Source organism: Oryctolagus cuniculus, chromosome 12 (genome assembly GCF_964237555.1).
Source record: "Oryctolagus cuniculus chromosome 12, mOryCun1.1, whole genome shotgun sequence".
Taxonomy (NCBI): Eukaryota; Metazoa; Chordata; class Mammalia; order Lagomorpha; family Leporidae; genus Oryctolagus; species Oryctolagus cuniculus.
Window position 1 is genome coordinate 72,778,160 of NC_091443.1, and position 18,514 is coordinate 72,796,673.

General features: G+C 39.8%; 1 protein-coding gene across 4 annotated transcripts in view; it reads right to left on the reverse strand.

Moving 5' to 3' along the window:
* ATP8B4 (ATPase phospholipid transporting 8B4 (putative)) overlaps positions 1-18,514 on the reverse strand; it is a 260,383-nt gene that overhangs the window by 120,125 nt on the left and 121,744 nt on the right. For all 4 annotated transcript variants that reach the window (XM_051822381.2, XM_051822379.2, XM_051822380.2 and 1 more), the window contains 3 exons: positions 16,697-16,767; positions 13,201-13,283; positions 3,652-3,810 (listed from right to left, as the gene is read on the reverse strand). In XM_051822381.2, the coding sequence (XP_051678341.2) occupies positions 3,652-3,810; positions 13,201-13,283; positions 16,697-16,767 (313 nt within the window). The remainder of the gene's footprint in view (positions 1-3,651; positions 3,811-13,200; positions 13,284-16,696; positions 16,768-18,514) is intronic.

Sequence of the window (18,514 nt, forward strand, 5' to 3'; positions counted from 1 at the left end):
CCTACATGGGGAGTAAGTGCACAGTGACTCCTGCTATTGATTTAACAATTGACACTCTTATTTATGACGTCAGTAATCACCCAAGGCTCTTGTCATGAGCTGCCAAGGCTATGGAAGCCTCTTGAGTTTGCCGACTCCAATCTTATTTAGACAAGGTCATAGTCAAAGTGGAAGTTCTCTCCTCCCTTCAGAGAAAGGTAGCTCCTTCTTTGATGGCCCATTCTTTCCGCTGTGATCTCACGAGCGAACTTTTAAAGTTTAACTGTTATGAAGTTGCTTCAAAATTCATGGAGGGGCTGTTGTTGTGGCACAGTGAGCTAAACTGCCACTTACAACACCAGCATCCCATATCAAAGTGCCACTTCAAGCCTTGCCTGCTCCACTTTATTTTTTAAGATTTTATTTATTTATTTAAGAGGTAGAGTTACAGACAGTGAGAGGGAGAGAGAGAGAAGGGTCTTCCATCCGCTGGTTCACTCCTTAAATGGCCACAAGGGCTGGAGCTGAGCCAATCTGAAGCCAGGAGCCAGGATTTTCCTCCAGGTCTCCCACACTGGTATAGGGGCCATCTATAGTTACATTTGAAGAGGAGCAGCAGGGTCTAAACTGGCACCCATATGGGATGCGGGCATGTCAGGTGGAGGATTAACCTACTATGTCATAGCGCCGGCCCCACCAGCTCCACTTTCAATTCAGCTCCCTAATAATGAACTGGGAAAACAACAAATAATGCCTCAAGTGTTTGGCCTCTGCCACCCATAGGGGAGATCCAGATGGAGTTGGGAGCTCCTAACTTCAGCCTCGCCTAGATTCTACAGTTGCAGTCATTTGGGAAGTGAAGAAGCAGATGGAAAATGCCTCTCTCTCTCCTCACTTCTGTCTCTCTATTCCTTTCTCCCCTTCACTCTTTCAAAAAATTAATCTTTTAAAAATAAAATATTCATGGAAAAATCACATTCTGTTTCTCTTAATTCCAGTTTTCCATGAACATTGTATATAACCCAACTGTTTAAAAACTTGCAATGCTTTCCCCCAAGCTCTTGGGATGAAGACCAAAATTCTGGATATGACCAGAAGGTCTTATATGGCCTAGACCCTATGCACAAGTCCAGTCGCATATCCATCTATATCCTCTATATCCTCTGTGCCTCCACACTGATCTTAACATTTTTTTTTAATCTCACTATCCTCACTTATACCACAGGATATTGAACCATGATGTGTCTTTTGGTTCCCTTGTTCTTTTGCTTTCCTTAGCCTTCTTTCTCCCTTTGATCTCTTTCCAGGGCTCTCCAAGACAGAGTCCAACTAGAAGCTGAAGTTCAAGGAGATTTTTATTATAAATCACAAATTTCAGCCCCTGGGGCAGTGAGAAAGTTTGGGAAGAGACCTGGGGCAAAAGGGAGGCATCTAGCACAAAAACCTAGTGTGCATCAAGACAGAGCTACCTCCTACAGGCTCCTTAAATGAATCAGACTCCTATCCTCAGAAATAACACTTGCTTCTCTGTTGAGCAGAAAAGAAAGCCATTATTAGGGAGGTATGATCATAGTTATTAATGTAAATATTAGACCCTCATAAATTGTAGGTTTATAAAGTAAACCATATCTGTGTCAACCATATTTCCTGCACAATTCTTAATGGTAGGTATAACATAATAATAATGCATATATAATAGTCAATAATTCATTTTGGATAACTTTCATAAGATCTAACAAGTCATTGGAAAGAAAATACCTCGAAATTAGGAGACTGGATGGACACCCATTGACAAAACCAACCATTAATTCGTCTGCTTGCCATTATTCTGGGTAAGCTTTTATTAACATTTGTGTCCTAGCTGAAGTCAATACAGGCATTCTCTGCCTACAGATATCTACTTGATGAGGATCTCCAGCAAATGAACATCCAGGACACATCACACATTACTCCTGCCAAGGCCCAGAGAGCAGTAAGTTTTAACTTTCAGCCTACCAGGCAGGCAGCTTGCCCTGAATTGATGGTCAAAGGAAGGAGAAGCATAGCATTTGTCTAGCATCCTTTTATGCACGCGTTATCTCATTGAGACTTTGCAATGTGCTCTCTAACATACTCATCCCCATGTTATAGCAGAAGGATCCAAAGCTCTGGAAGTTTAAGTAACCAAGGCTTATAGTTCTACAACTGATAAACAAATCTGAACTCAGATCTGCCCAACCCAAATTTTATGAACTTTCTGTTGTTCTCTTAGAGGGAGACCCATTCAATTTACCATCTCACGGTCTTTTATGTAAGAGTATCTTCCCATAGAGACAAACTGATAAAGAAAAACTTGACCCTGCTGTGCCTTTCAACAGTTGTTCTAGTATAACATTCTCTAGTTAAATAGAGTTGTGAATTAGTCATTCCAAACAGGATCATACAACTGTAAATGAAATTCTGGGCTATGGTTCATCCCTACAATAAGACACTCCCCATTTTTGTGATGACAGGGAACAAGCTAGAAGGGACCTTCAAGAAATCTCCTAGTCATTAAGTGAAAGGAAGTTTATGGGTAAGTTTAGCTCTTTTTTTTTTGTCCTGCAAAAAAAAATACCATGAAAATAAGGAAATATATGATTATAATTTCCCTGACTGCAGAACAAAAGCAGCTGATCAAAGTCATGAAGCCAGATTCACCCCCAGATAAAAGTACATCTTCTGTCTCCCTTCTAGGGATTTCCCAAGTCCTTACAATGGCAATGCCTCGAGCAGCAAATGCCCTGTTAACATGCACAGCTGAGAGTATTTAGGAGGAATTGGGAAGACTTTTCGAGACTTGGAACCTGTCTGAGCCTTTAATGAACATTTTGTTGTTGAGGAAAGTCAGTTAAGAAAAAACATCCCGATTTTGATTGCACATATAGTCACTGGACCCAGAACACATCTTAATTTGGTGTCACAATAAACAGGATTTTTTAAATCAAAGGTTGGCAACTGAAGTCACGAGTACAATTTCAGTGGCTTCACGAAATGGTGCTACTGAAATCTTCCTCAGCAGGAGTGTGCCACCTTGGGGCCACAGCAGCATAATAGAGAAGGGAAAGATGGCAGGCGAGAAGAGTAGCAGACACTCTGCCTCCCTCCCTTCACCCCACTCCCATGATGCCCTGTCTTTCCAGAACCCATTGTCCTGTTTACAAACAGCAGCAGCAGCTATGACGCATAAACAGGAATGACTGCACGATCGCAGAGGCGGCTTTTCCAAAAGGGCTGCTTGGCCTTTCCAAACCACCACACTGACAGCAGAATGAGGCATCCTCTTTCATGTTCGTCCCTCACTTCAGGGGTGGCTGATTAATACATACAGTGACAGGAAATCTTCAGATTGGGTTTAAGAAAGAGAAATTAAACAGTGGGAATCTAAAACCCACTGTGCACCTAAGATCCCAAGCATTCTGAAGAGTAAGTTCAGGATGTCAAGGGCTCCTGGCACACTGGGACCACCTCAGCTACTTTCAGATCAATGGCACCTTCCTCCCCCAGGTTCCTGCTCTCCAAAGTCAACTACAGAGCAGCACTTTGCACGGAAGGAAAACACCCGTGCTCAGCCACACCTGGAGAAGCATGGGCTGCGCTGATGTGTGTCACGGGAAAGCACACTTCGGTGTGGCTTTGGGAAGTCAGCTGTACCTGCAAAAATAACCATTCCGAAACACCAGCCAGTGTTCCTCAGGATGCAGCCTCTCAGTATGATCTTCTCATTGTTGAGGGGGTGCTTGCAGTTTTTCCAAGTGAGGACTCCTGTGAATTTATCTAATTTGTTGTTGGGTGCCTCGCAGACCACAGTCCCTGCAAAATAGAAAAAGAAACCTCTTTATACCTCACCTTGAACTCTCTCTGGAGGCCCCCACTCCCGTTTTACCACCATACTTTTAATATACAGTATATGTGTTCTTCCTTTTTAGACATCACCCTGTTCCATATCCAGGATCGTGCTAGGAAAATGAACCGGGAGGTACAGCGATGGAGAACCCTTTTTGAAACATAGCTCTCTGTGCTATCCAAATAAGAACAGAAACCTCAAGAACCATGAGATTTCTTTGCCCTTAAGGAAAATCATTTATCTTTACTTCCAGTTTGTAGCAAATGATTTTTGAAAAGATAAAGCGATGAGTGTTCTAGAAGTTTTTGTTTTAACGTAATGTGAACTGTCAGGTTGACATGGCATACGTCCAGTTTCACAACATAAGTTAATCATCTCTCTAGTCTCCTAATCAGGATCTCGGAGATCCTATATCCCACCACAGAGAAACCTGGGCCTTGTTTGCCACATGTGTCTGAGAATGCGTGTGATTCCTTTCAGCTGTGCTATGCTTCGTATCTTGATTAGATTCAGAGTTCTGGGGGCTCACAAAGGCACCATATAACTTGCCCCAAACTGGCCAGAAGATGTTTCTAGTGTTTTCAATTCCAAGCCCATTCCAAAGCCACGGGCATGCCCATTCCAAATCAATGAATCAATTCGTTCCATTATTTCAATAAGAAAATACACATTTAGGGTGCAGGCAGTTCTCTAGATAGAAAAACCAGAAATAATCTTTGATGAACCCTGTCACAAAACATAACTATTAGATTAATACACATTTGCATTGCAAACAAGAGGGGTTACAAGTAATGAGTGCAAAGACATAAAAGAACAGAAGAAGGAGGGAAGGAAAGAGGGAGTGAGGGGAAAGGAGAGAGAGGATGGGAATGAAAAAGGGGCTGTGAGTAGATCCAGTCAAGGTTCAGGGCAGAGTTTGATATGAGATTAGTGACTATAAGTTTCACTCACTCAGAAACAATGCAAAATACATGCATTTAACCAGAAGTCCAAAGGAAAGGTTGAAACATAAAAGTGTTTGGAAAATAAAAGGCGAGCTTTCCCTTCAGCATTGACTGACGGTAAAGGGAGACCCCCTTCCTGCCACGCCTCCACTCTTCTCCAAGTGCCTGCCCAACTTGCAGACCGCCTACCTCCAGTGCCTTCTTTCCGAGGCTGCTGCTTTGCTTTTAAAGTTCTTCGACAAAGGGGACAGCAGCCAGTTTTCACATGGTATGGTCACTCCTGACTAACCAGATTGCTAATTTTAACAGACCTTGCACTAAAAAAAAAAAAAAAAAAAAAAAAAAAAAAAAAAAAAAAAAAAAAACAGAAACAAATAAACTAAACCCTGAAAGGAATGAGTGGCTCTTGGCTTCAGGACTGCTTTACCAAACTGTGCTCACCTTTCCCCAGTATAACCAGAAGACCCCCAACGTGGGCACTCACTGTTGGCTTCCCAAGCATTTTCCCAGGCATCTACTGGTAACTGAGAGGGTTCTGGGCAGGAGTTAGCTGAGACAGTAAGCCGAACCAAGTCATTGCTTATAGTAAAGGAAGTGGCTGGATACTGGTTAGTTCTCATTATAGCTTACCATGGATACTAAAAAGTAAATTAAGGCTGATTTAAATTGCCTCAAGTTGTTTGGACGACTACAACTGTGGATGGGAACTTTTCTGATTTCTCAGAAGTCACGATCTTTTCTCTTGACCCATAATTTTCATTCCCGAATTTTGTATAACCTTGAGTACTACCAGGAAAACCTACATGAAATAACAGAGTTGATTAATATTCCAATTTCTTGACCCAGGACTCAATTTCTAGGGCTTCAAATTTGACCACTTGGCAGAGCAGCGGGTGGGCGGTCGGGGTAGGGGATGGTGGAATGTGCTTTGGGCAAAAACAACATAATATGCAGTCCCTGCCAATAGGAATATGAAAAACAGGCTCATTTGATCATTTTTATTTTCGTAAGCAAAGACTGTCATGGAGGCAACTACAGCCTTGAACAAGTTGGCCAGCCACTCTCTGGCCCCAAGGCTCATCCACTTCTGGCCTTACACCAAGGGTGTGGTCTAGACAGGCAGAAAGGCCAAGGAGTTCTGCTGGGGTTCTTGGAGGCCAATCCTCAATTCAGCTTTCACAAAGAGTGTGGTCCCAGTGATTTAAGTACTAAATACAGGACCAAGTCAAAACAAAAGGGCAGAAACAAAGCCAAACTTTTTTTTTTTTTTTTTTTTTTTGGTCATCAGAACCCTTGAGGTTCCCTTTTTGCCGTCTCTTAGCATAAAATACAAGCTTCCCAATTTCTATTCTGACCCTTTCTAAAAGAAGTGAGCAATTTCTTTTGAAGGGAGCATTACATTCACCTCTGTATTCCTGTAATCTACCATAATATTGCTATAACAGGCCCTTAATATAACAGAGATGAATGGAAAAGATTTCAGATGCTTTCAAGGGACAAAGAGGGGGACGACATGGGTATTATAACAAATGTAAGATAACGGGAATGGGGAAAATGAAGTGATTCTCATGGCAATAATGAGAAAGGGAACTGGAAGACCAAGTAGAACAGGTGCAATAGAGGGTTTCGGCTGGCTTAATTCTAATGGGAGCCAAATTGATCTGAGAACACGGAAAAAATTTAGTAGCTTAAAGCATATTTGAAGCAACTAAAAATAGATCCTCACCATAAAGCATAATAAAAACTAGGTTAAAAAAATCTCTGTGATCCTTTTTTTCCTTTTGCTAATTATATCAATGAAGAGAAAGGTCAATTTGAGAATTGATAAGGAAAACAGGTAACAAAAATAGGATCATTTCTTACAATAATCATTTACTGAATACATGTTTAGAGCAAAAAATCATCTTTATGGGCAATAATACAACTGGGGAAAAATCATGTCAATAATGAAGCTGAAATATCAAAGTAGCTAGCTGCATTTGTCTGGCCCAAGGGTGAAAGTGAATAGCAACTCATCTATTTTACAATCACACATAAATGCTCTAGGCCTTCTTAGGCACTCTAAATTTAATCAGCTACATTGTTGAATAATTATCAAGTTGATAAATTTGAAGTGTAAAGGGACTTCAAAGAGTTCATGGAAAATGGAATTAAAAGATGTTTATTTTGGTGCAAAAACGTGAGGTTCATGCATAGTATTCACTTTCCATGCAGTTTCTGAATGCTCTCATAGCGGGCGACTGAAGTTTTATCACCCACATAGTAACCAACGTTCGATGACCTTCTGGCAAAGTCGGCTTCGTTTCTTTCTGTACGCTCTATTACTATCACCAGCATTATTTGTGGATTAGCCGCAGTGTAATTCTTTCAGAAGACAAATTATCCACTAAGACGACATTATTTCTATTCAAAAATTTCTCTAACCAGGGGCTTCTCATCATTTAGGAGACTGCCCTGATGGTTGTAATACACATTTTTTTTTTCTTAAAAAGAAAGGTTATCACCTGGGTATTTTCTAAAACCTCTTTATGCTTCAACCATGAAGCCTCAGCTATTCTCCTCATTACCACTGGAAGGGCCACGTCAGCACCAGCAGTAAAGAGGAAAGTTATTCTTCACATTTTTCCACAAAATCTTTGCCTCTTGCATAAGCTGTGTTGTCAAGCTGTGCTTCTGTCTAGGTGAGTGTGAAAGCTAGCTGTTAGGCAAAAGTAAGTCACAAGATGTTAACCAAGGCTTTTTTTTTTTAACCAAAAAAGAGATGCTTATTTTTGTATGTTTTAAATACACACATGATACTCTTTAGAAGGGACCACAAAATACACAAAGATTCCTGAATAAAGAGTCAACCTTTCCCTGGTTCAGAAATCCGTATTAACAGTCACACAAAATATGTAAACTTGTCATGAGTTGCAAAAAACAGATCTCAGTCCAGTCAGTAACAATATGCAAAAGATTCTTAAACACATTTGGACAATTTACATCCGGGGCTTTCCCCAAGGCATAAGAATGTCCAGTTTACAAATGTGCAATTGACAAGTATTTCCAGTTCATGTAAAAGTTGTTCAATTCCCCATAAGAATTTAACATGAGAAACCAAAGCCAACTCAATTTATTTTTATGTATCTGTGATAATATTACATATTATGTATCTTTTCTTCTAAAATTCAACAAGCTGCATCCCAATATTTTCCTGATATTTGAAATGTATAAAAATTATAAAAATATTAATATGAGAAATTTCAAGTAATTGGGTTTATCTACAGAAATGCAATTTTGTCTTGTGGGTACTGTTCTCCATGTTTTCCAATCTCTTCTATAAACTCTTGTCAGAGATCCTGGCATTCAAACTTACTGAGAACATTGCTATTTTTTTTATTTTTAAGACTTATTCATTAAAATGATATCATCCTAGTCCTGGTGGACTTGATCTTCAAAAATTAATTTTGCATCTTTAGGTTTAGAATATTCTTAAAAATTATTTCTTACCCTGATCAGGAGCTAAGCTGCTGTGCTAAATTTCCCTAATTGTCCAATGCTGTCTTTCTGCTTGTAGATCAGAACTTGAGAGTCTATGTCCTTTGTAGAATTGCGTTTGCCAGTAATCTGGGGTTCCTACTCTGGTTCCTCTATTTAGTAGCCATCTGACATTGTAAGAGTTATTCAATTTATCTGGGTCTCATCCATAAATTGGAGCAAATAATATCTTCCTTCAAGAGCTGTAATAATTTAGTAAGATTATGTAATTATGCAGCACAGTGACTGATACACATACTACATCATGGTTAGTGCCTGAGAACTTTAGGACTTTTACCTTATTCAGGCTTCTCTGGGGAGAAGCCTTTCTCAAGCTTCTCTTCTCCCCTGGGCTATAAGCTCTGTGCGAGCAAGGCCTGCATCTGACTTGCCTCTGTAAGTGAATGAATGGATGGATGGATGGATAAGTGATGGGTGAGCTGCAGGACGCACTGACCTTGGGTACAGATGCCAAAGCAGAAACACAGAGACTTGCCAGAGGCATCCCGAGATTCAGACCATCTCAGTTTTGACCTTAGATGTCCCCACTTTGGGGTCCCCAGTGGAGACATCTCTAGGAAAAAGAGTGGGAAAGACACATCTTTGGATTCTCGGAAGATGTGCACTTATAATACAAGGACGGAAAGCTGTGATTTGGTGTGAGAGAAAGTATTTTGGCAAGTCCCAGAAGCAAAACCACAGAGTCTTAGAATCAAAAATAATGTCATACCGAGATTTGCCCAGAAGTCACAAGCTATAAGATTTACTTAGCACAGACAAAACATGGGGAAGGTGCACCCCCACCATCTATCTCATCTACTCTTCCTTGCCACACATTTCCCAATGTACACAACGCTGATATCACACTTCTAATTAACAAAATGGTGCAATATCTGGTCTGGATTTCTATGACTCAAGGAAATCTTTTACCAGTCACCAGAGGAAAATCTGTAATCTACTGACACTCTGTTAAAACAAGTTAAATAAATTAAACAAAATTAAGGGATAGGAAAATAATTGTAGGATGAAAGGATCAAAAGAACCTGGATAATACATATGGAGATATGTTGCTATTCCATATACTTCATTTTGTATGAAGTCCTTAGGAGATATTAATAAGTGCATAAATGAATCAATATGGTAAGAGTGATAAAAATAGAAAAGATTAAGAATGACAGAAAAAGAGATACCAAACAAAGGACATAAAAAACTAACACAAGGAAGGGAAGACGAGGATGGGAAGAGAATAGTATGAAAGCAAAAATGGAAGGAAAGAGGAGGATGGTGAAACTGGGTAGGGAAATACTGCAGTTAGTGAGTGGATGTACGTAGAGTGAGACAGACTGAAATCACAGTATGTGGGACTTGGAAAGACGTAGATCTAGGGGAAAGGGGAAAAATTAGGGCCACTGGAAAAAGCAACTGTGGCAAGGATTTAGGGTGGGTTTGTTAACTGTCCCAACTCTTCTAAAGACTTTTTTCATACCACATCTTACACCAGACACCCTCTTTGTCTTTAAACTTGGCTGCTAACAGGAAAATCTAATTTGTATATTGCATCAAATTAATTTCCCCTTAATCCAATCAGATCCTTTCATGGAAATAGGAAATCATTTTAACGAGGATAAAACCATAAAACAGCGTGTTGTCTTGGACTTTTAGATTGAAATACAACCCAAGATTTAAGAATGAAATATTAAATTCAGCACAACCTTTTCCTTAGCCTAGAAGTGTGCCAGCCTTATGAGTCTGACATGTTTGTCAGAAAAGCTATAAAGTAAAACAGAGGTCTTCTGTTGCCTTTATTTAGGAAAACAATTATACTGAGAACTTAGTGTATTGCTTATCCTTCCTGAGGCAAATTTAGATTTCACCTAGAAAGTGATACCTATTAATGCACTTTAAAATTTAATTGTATGAAGCATTTTAAAAAGACTACTTTTATATACAGACAAGAGCTTTAAGCCCCCAAACTTGTTACCCAAAGGCCTTAAAGGAATTTCTAGGTGAGGGACTATTTCCTGGCTTCAGCTTGGGCAGCATCACCAGGATAAGTTTAAATCAGGGGCTACTCTGTCCAATTTTGCTTAGAGAAAGGATTCAGAAATGAAGACATACAAAACCACCACACCAGATAACCACTCTCCCAGGAGCCCGCCCTCCAGGAGGAAGGAACCCTGCACTCTTCTGGTTCCTCTGAGGCCCCATCAGACTCTCCCTCCTCACCCCATCATTTCCCACTCCTTCCCCAACCTCTTTATCTCGGACCCTTCCTCCACCCTCCTGTGTGTTTCTGGTGCCTTAGGCTGATCCTGCCCTGCCCCACCAACCCCTAGCACTTTTGAGCATTCATTCATTCATGCATGCATGCAGCAAGGATATACTGAATAATTACTATGTGCTAGGTGTTGTGCTAGAAGTTTGCCATACATAAGTGAACAAAATAAAGGCCCCATGTAGCTTCCACTGATGCAGACAGAGACGGGCCACCAACAAGAAACTTTGAAAATAAAAACAATATGACAGGTATCTCTATACAAAAAAGGAGGTAACAGAGATGTACAGGCATGAAGGAAAGACCAGGAGAACAGGCAAAGAGGGCAGCCATTTGCACGCCAAGAAGAAAGAGTCCTTAAGAGAAATCAACTGCTGACATCTTGATGTTGGATTCTCAGCCACCATATTTGTGAAGGGGGAAAAAAAAGTCTGTTGTTAAAGCCAAATAAGTAAATAAATAAAACAAGTATACTATGTCAGAGCATGACTAGGGCCATAAGAAGAAAATGGTGGGGGGGAGGGCTGGTGCTATGGTGCAGTGGGTTAAAGCCCTGGCCTGAAGTGCTGGCATCCCATGTGGGCCCCGGTTCTAGTCCCGGCTGCTCCTCTTCGAATCCAGCTCTCTGCTATGGCCTGGGAAGGCAGTGGAGGATGTCCCAAGTGCTTGGGCCCTGCACCCACGTAGGAGACCCAGAGGAAGCTCCTGGCTCCTGGCTTCATATCAGCACAGCTCCGGCCGTTGCAGCCATTTGGAGAGTGAACCAGCAGATGGAAGACTTCTCTGTCTCTACCTCTCTGTAACTCTGTCTTTCAAATATATAAAATAAAATCTTTAAAAAAAAGAAAGAATAAGAAAATGGGAAGCAGGGTATAGTAGATGGAGAGTCATGCTGACAAAGAGAATGCTTGCCCCAATCCTGCAGTTCCATGTAAAAGACCTTTTTCCCTGTCTCTCTCTCACACTGTCCACTCTGCCTGTCAAATAAATAAATAAATAAATAAATCAAAAAAAGAACTCCAGCTAATTCCGCCTTTCCCTTTATCATTATCATGCCATTGGCCTGCATGGTCACAATTCTTGAGGGTGTGGTAGAGACAATTAGTGCTCAACAAATATCTGTATTTGTTCTTCCCTAGTTTCTCTCACAGTTAAATCAGGGCCAGGTGACTCATGCTAGCCAATGAAATATGAAAGGGAGAAACAGTTAAATGCCAGTGTGTCTTGGGGTCAGTGCTGTGGCACAGCGGATTGACCACCACCTGCAATGGTGGCATCCCATATGGGTGAAGGATCAAGTCCCAGCTGCTACACTTTCAATCCAGCTCCCTGCTGATGTGCCTGGTTAAGCAATAGAGGATGATGCAAGCACATGGACCCCTGCCACACACATGGGAGACCCAGGTGGAGTTCCAAGTTTCTGGCTTTGGTGTGGCCCAGCCCCAGCCAATGGAGCCATTTAGGGAGTGAACTAATGAGTGGAAAATCTCTCCTCCTCTCTCCACCACCCCGCCTCTTGTGTCTATCCTTCTTTCTCTATAACACTGCCTTTCAAATGTTAATAAATCTTTTTTAAAAGGCCAGTATATCTCTTTTATCTCACCCTACCCTGACATGGTTACCTCAGAGGCCATCAATGTACGTACCATGGCTACAGAGTGGAGAAAGCCACCCAAGCCACATCAGAATGTGAAATAAGCAAGAAATAAACCTCAACTGTGTTTACACTACTGAGATTCCAGCACTGTTTGAAACTGCAACAGAGTGTGGGTCATCTGTGCCAACATCTATGAAAGAGAACTAAATAATTGAAACAACCATGTTCTTCTTGATGGTTAAGAACATTGAAAATCATGAGTTTCTATCTCCTCATAGACTGACAGAAGTATAAATACACTCTTTTGCCAGGAAAGAAATGAGTAATAGTAAATTATATTTAGGTTGCCCTTTTAGGACTCCATAAATATTCAACGAGGAATTTTAAGCAAGTATTTTGACTCATGAACATAATTTACTTCTCTTGGACTCACATAACAGTAAAATTTCATTGAAAAAATTACTTAGTAAAAGATGCACAATTTTTTAATCTAATCAGAATATTTCTTGGGTCAAAGTTTCCTGGCTACTCCTTTACATTTGTTATTTCAGAACTTATTTAAGAGAAATTAAAATATTAACAGAAACCAGACAAAGTTTATAAGCAAATGCAAAGCACAGACAATATAAACTGTAAGCTGTGCATTCAGAAATTTATAATGTAAACTTGCCAGTATTGTAACTCATAGGATCATGCTAAAAACTTTATCAACATTTTCCTTTAGGTAACTCCAAAGAAAACATCTTGGAAGAGAGTTTCGAGTTTATGAAGATTCTTAATAAGCCAGAACCGATCTATATGGAGTCCTAAAAGGGCAACCTAAATATAATTGAAATGAATGATGAGTTGATAAAGCCATTCTCCTTTTCCCAAACTCATTAGTGTGAGATGTTAGACTTTTGTGCCTAGAGATTTCTATGTCCTCCCAGAAATAAAAACAAACATAGAGTAGATCTCAGATAATGAGTTTGTGATGTTGTTTTTCAGTTATGGCATTGTTTGTTTGTCTGATTAAAGCACTTACCGTCAAATCTCGCGAGTCTGCTAATATCTGCTCCAAGTTCTGAGGTAACTGAGAGTGCGTGACGAACTTTCAGGTTTGTTTCCCTGTAAGATTAATGATGTGACAAGGATTTTCATGTGGAACAGCCCAACAGCAAACTACCAAAGCAATCAGGAGGGAGCAGGAAGTGCAAAACCTACTCAAGATCTCCACGAAACCCCTTACTTGAATGTCATCCAAGCTTCTCACTCTGTCTAGGGAAGTGGGCAGGGCTTCTCAGGCTCCACCCATAGAAATCTGCATAACAACACAGTCATCTGTTTTGCACTCTGAAGGAACACAATAAACATGGTTTCCTTCTCACCTTCTCAGGCATCATGGGTGAGTCATAAAACACAGGAGGAATAGGAACACAGTTGCCCAGTCAAGGAGGCCAATATCACTTCAGAGTCTACGTCTATTTGGGAGTTTTAAATGTAAAATACAATCATGGTTATTTCACAGTAGCTGAAATTTAAACAGGAAAAGGAATACAGCTTTCTTCTCCTTAGAGACTCAATCCAAGAAACCCCTTAGACTAGTACAACCAGAAAAGCTTTGCCGGTCACAGTAAATCATCATGCTATATTGTATAAACAGCCGTCTGGTGTTCATGAAATGGCCCGCAGTGAAGATTCTAAAACCATCATGCCTTTCTTGTGTTTAAGGGCTCTCTATCCCAATTTAGTTAATGCGTTCAACCTAATTTCCCTCTTCTGTAGTTTAAGATAATCTGTCAAGGTTTCCATCTTCTATGTAAATGTTTAGTAGTGGGTTCATTTCGACAACACGCATTGATTGGATATATACCATAGTCCCCCAGTAAAGTCAGTGCTGACCCAAAACAGTTATCATACTCTTGAAGGAAACAAGCAGAAGGATAAAAAAAATCCAGTATCACTATGTTGGATTACATGCCAACTCATGAAATAATTGGGTTTAGAGAACTGAGACACAGATTCCCAGGAGGACATTCAATCTAAATTTCTATAAATAACTTTCAATGTAGTATTAGGACAGTGAAACCCATCTCAAGGAATTACCACTGGTGAAATCACTTTCTTCAGGAAATACCAGTTGGATAGATAATTTAACTTAGTTTATTAAAAAGCAATCTCATTCATTAAAATCTGCCAATTCCTAGGAGGTAAGAGTAGTAGGAAGTGAAATGGTCAAGAAGAACTTCATAGATGAGGCAGGAATGAAACTTGGCTTGATGGACAAGAATGAGATGGGTGCTGTAGAGGTCAAAGAACCAATATACCCATCCACATCCATTTAAACTATGTCCATCCATTTAAAATAGTCGGAGATTTGATACAGCCCATCTCATCAACTCAGTCAGATAGCCCTGGTTCTTTAACCTACTCTACATGTCAATCAACAAGGTGTAGTATCATTTTGAGTCATTTCCTCAGGATTCACTCTAATATTTTTTACCTTAAAATATGAAAACTAAAAAGAGAATAATAATCACACATATGCCTTATTGATGGTTTAAAAAAACCTTTTCAAGACTCCTGGTTGATGCCTTTGGTTTTTTCTCACAACTTTCCTTAATCTGCCTGGGTGTCTTCATGAACTTCAAAGCAACTTTCAGCATAAGAAAATACAGAAAGATCATATATGATTTTACTCAGTTTCACCTGATATTAGCATCGCGTTAATATCATAGAAACTGTATTCTGATATCACAACCCAGATATTGACATTTACACAGTCAAGATACAGAACATATAGCTACACCCACTACTCTCCCCAAAACCCCATCTTAAATATCTGGAAAACATTCATCTGTCCTATATTTCTATAAATGTGCCTTTTCAGGGATTGTATAAAATTGGACGCATATAGTATGTGACCTTATGATTGACCTTACTTTACTAAGCATAATTCTCTGAAGATTCATGCAAGTTGTTGCACCTATCAATAGTTCATTCCTTTTAATTGCTGAGTAGTATTCTATGATTTGGGTGTACCACAGTTAGTTCAACCATTCACCCACTGAAGGACATTTGAGTTGTTTCCAGCTTTTGTTTTTTTTTAATTTATTTATTTTTTATTTTTTTGACAGGCAGAGTGGACAGTGAGAGAGAGACAGAGAGAAAGGTCTTCCTTTGCCGTTGGTTCACCCTCCAATGGCCAACGCGGCCGGTGCGCTGCGGCTGGTGCACTGCACTGATCTGATGGCAGGAGCCAGGTGCTTCTCCTGGTCTCCCATGGGGTGCAGGGCCCAAGCACTTGGGCCATCCTCCACTGCACTCCCTGGCCACAGCAGAGAGCTGGCCTGGAAGAGGGGCAACCGGGACAGAATCCGGCGCCCCGACCAGGACTAGAACCTGGTGTGCCGGCACTGCTAGGTGGAGGATTAGCCTATTGAGCCACGGCGCCAGCCCTCTCCCTACTTCTTGACCTCCCTCCCTCTCTGTCTTCCCAAAGGTTTGTCAATTGCATTGAGTTTTCAAAGACCTAGCCCTATTTCCATGGTTTTCTTGATTATTTTTGTTTTCAAGCCTATAGATTTCTATCCTAATATATATTATTTCTTTGCTTCTGCTTGCTTTGTGTTTATCTTGTTTTCTAGGTAATTAAAATAGGAAATTAGATTATTAACTTGAATTTTTTTCTCTTTTCAACTGTATATATTTAGGGCTATAATTTTCCTGCCAACATGGTTTTATCTGTTTGGTGTGCTTAAACCAGAAATAGGACCACACAGGCCAAACTATTTGAATAGCTCAATATGGCAATGATTTGGGAGGCAACGTTTCAAACCATGGGCTCTGGTATTAGACTGCAAGGCTTGAGTCCTGGCTTCACTTTCAAAAGTTTTGAGCAAACTCAGCCTCTGTTGATGCTAGTGTCACTGTATGCACAATAGGGCTTATATAGTACTTACATCAGCAGTAAATGATCAAATCCACTGAAAGAATACACACATATTGTCACTTTAAAATGTAAGTCATCGGGTTCTCTGAAACAGAACTGCCATGCAATCCATAACTATATACTAAATTAATGCCAATGTCAAAATTGCATCATCATGCATTTCTCTCTCCTTTCTCTACATCTTTATTTGATACAGTCCCAAAAGCTTGCCTTTTAAGGTAACATCATTCCTTCCTTCCTCACAGAATCTTGATCTCCAACACTCTCATTTTCTTAGAAAAATCACTTGAAATTAGGTTGAAAACTTCTAAAGAATCTCACTGAGGTGCCCCAGTCTAAAATTTTCATGAATACATGTTCAGCTCACTGTTTCTGAAAGAAAGTTAACCCAAGACAGAGACTCCAAAATAACTTCCAAAAAAAAAAAAAGACATTTTCAAAATTACTGCAGAGTAATGAACAATAGACTTTGCAATTTGGACGGCTTGTCTTGCTAAAAATAAGAAAGTTTAAGTCTCATATCTAAAGACATCACATTTAGATAAATTGAAACCCAATCTGATTAATGACTCTAATGTTAGTAACTTACCCATCAAGCTCAGCAGTTTCGATGTAACAGAGACCATGTGGCTCACTACTTGATAGGAGAAGCAAATCAGCCTATTTTAAAAAATCATGAAACAGAATACTTGAGAAGGGAAGCCTGGCTGGAAATCATCCATGCTGTTTCACCCCTCTGGCGTTAATGAGCCAACAGAGCCTTGGAAACAAGGAGAAAGTGGTGGGATCCCTTTACTACGTCATATGTGGAAGCTAACCCTGTTCCTATTTTCATGCCCCTTGACCATCACAGCACAAGAAAGGACAGGGAATATCACACAAATGAATAGCCACTTGACTTACCTTTTTGAGAGAGAAACAGAACTCCTATGTGCCTGCCTTGATAATAACTAATAGAAAATGTAAACCACTCCAAGAAATAACTGGGAATGTTTATATGCATGTATTTTTGTTCCTTGGTACGATCAGGTAAGAGCAGGGAGCAAAGAAAGTGAGGCAAAGACATAATGAAGTAGATAGGATGGATTTTTAAAAAGAGGCAAGAAATAAGAAGAGAGAAAATGAATGGAAGAAAACACAAGATAAGAAAAAAAGATGTTGGAGAATAGGAAGGATAAAGGGAAGATAAACTGGAGGCTAAATGAGAGAGCAAGACAGAAGAGAAGACACAATAAAAACACAATGGAAAGAATTCAGAGGTTGGATAGTTTATCTTTTGGAGAGAGAAATGCTTCTATTTTGCAGTCCTTTTTGAGCTTCGGAAATTACCTATCAAAACTCATTTTCAGAATTCTGGTGGCCTTCCATATTGGTAAATTTCTTATCTATTTTATTTTTAAATTTCAAATTTTACTTTAAAACAAGATAAATTTTACTTTGAAATTTGGAAGGGTTTTGAAGCTCTAAAAAGAATTTACTTAAATTTTAGCAATTTCTTTTGAGACATTAGCCTAATAATTTTGTACATCTGAATATGATTGGCATTTGAATACTGAAACTTTTTTTACCCTTGTTTTCTTAAAAATTAGAATTGCCTCATTCTCAAGTCCTTGAGGTTAAAGTTATAATCAACCCACTCATGTCATTTTCTTAAACTTTTAAACGTCCAACCCAAATATGGGCCGTGTGTGTGTGTCTAGTTTGTCTAAATTGGGATAAAACAGAGCTGGTGAAAAAAAAGAAAAAACCTCAGTGACATCCCCTAAAGGAATGCATTATATAAAGTTTCCTCCACAATTCTGAATGAAAGAGCCACAGAGGCCTGTCAAGGTAGAAATTGTGTTCTGTCAGTGTTCACAGAGCAAACTTATAGAGAGAACATATCAAAAATGTGTGCTCGATGTCCTAAATAGCACTCTGGCCTCAGGATCAGCCCTTAAGGCATTCGGATATGGCTGAAGAGCCCATGAGAGTATTTTAGGCATGGAAAGCCAAGACACCCTGGGGACAAAAAAAAAAAAAAAAAGGAAGACCTAAATGGAAGATCTCTGCAAGTGAGATCCCAGTGGAAAGAATGGGGTCATCAAAGAAGGAGGTGCCTTTCTCTGAAGGGAGGAGAGAACTTCCGCTTTGACTATGACCCTGTCGGAATAAGATCTAAGTCAGCGAACTCAAAAGGCTTCCATAGCCTTGGCAACTCATGACTAGAGCCTAGGGAGATTACTGACGCCATAAACAAGAGTGTCAATTTGTTAAGTCAACACCAGGAGTCATTGTGTACTTACTTCTCATGTGGGATCTGTCCTTAGTGTGTTGTCCAATGTGAAGTAATGCTATAACTAGTACTGAAACAGTATTTTACACTTTGTGTTTCTGTGTGGGTGCAAACTGATGAAATCTTTACTTA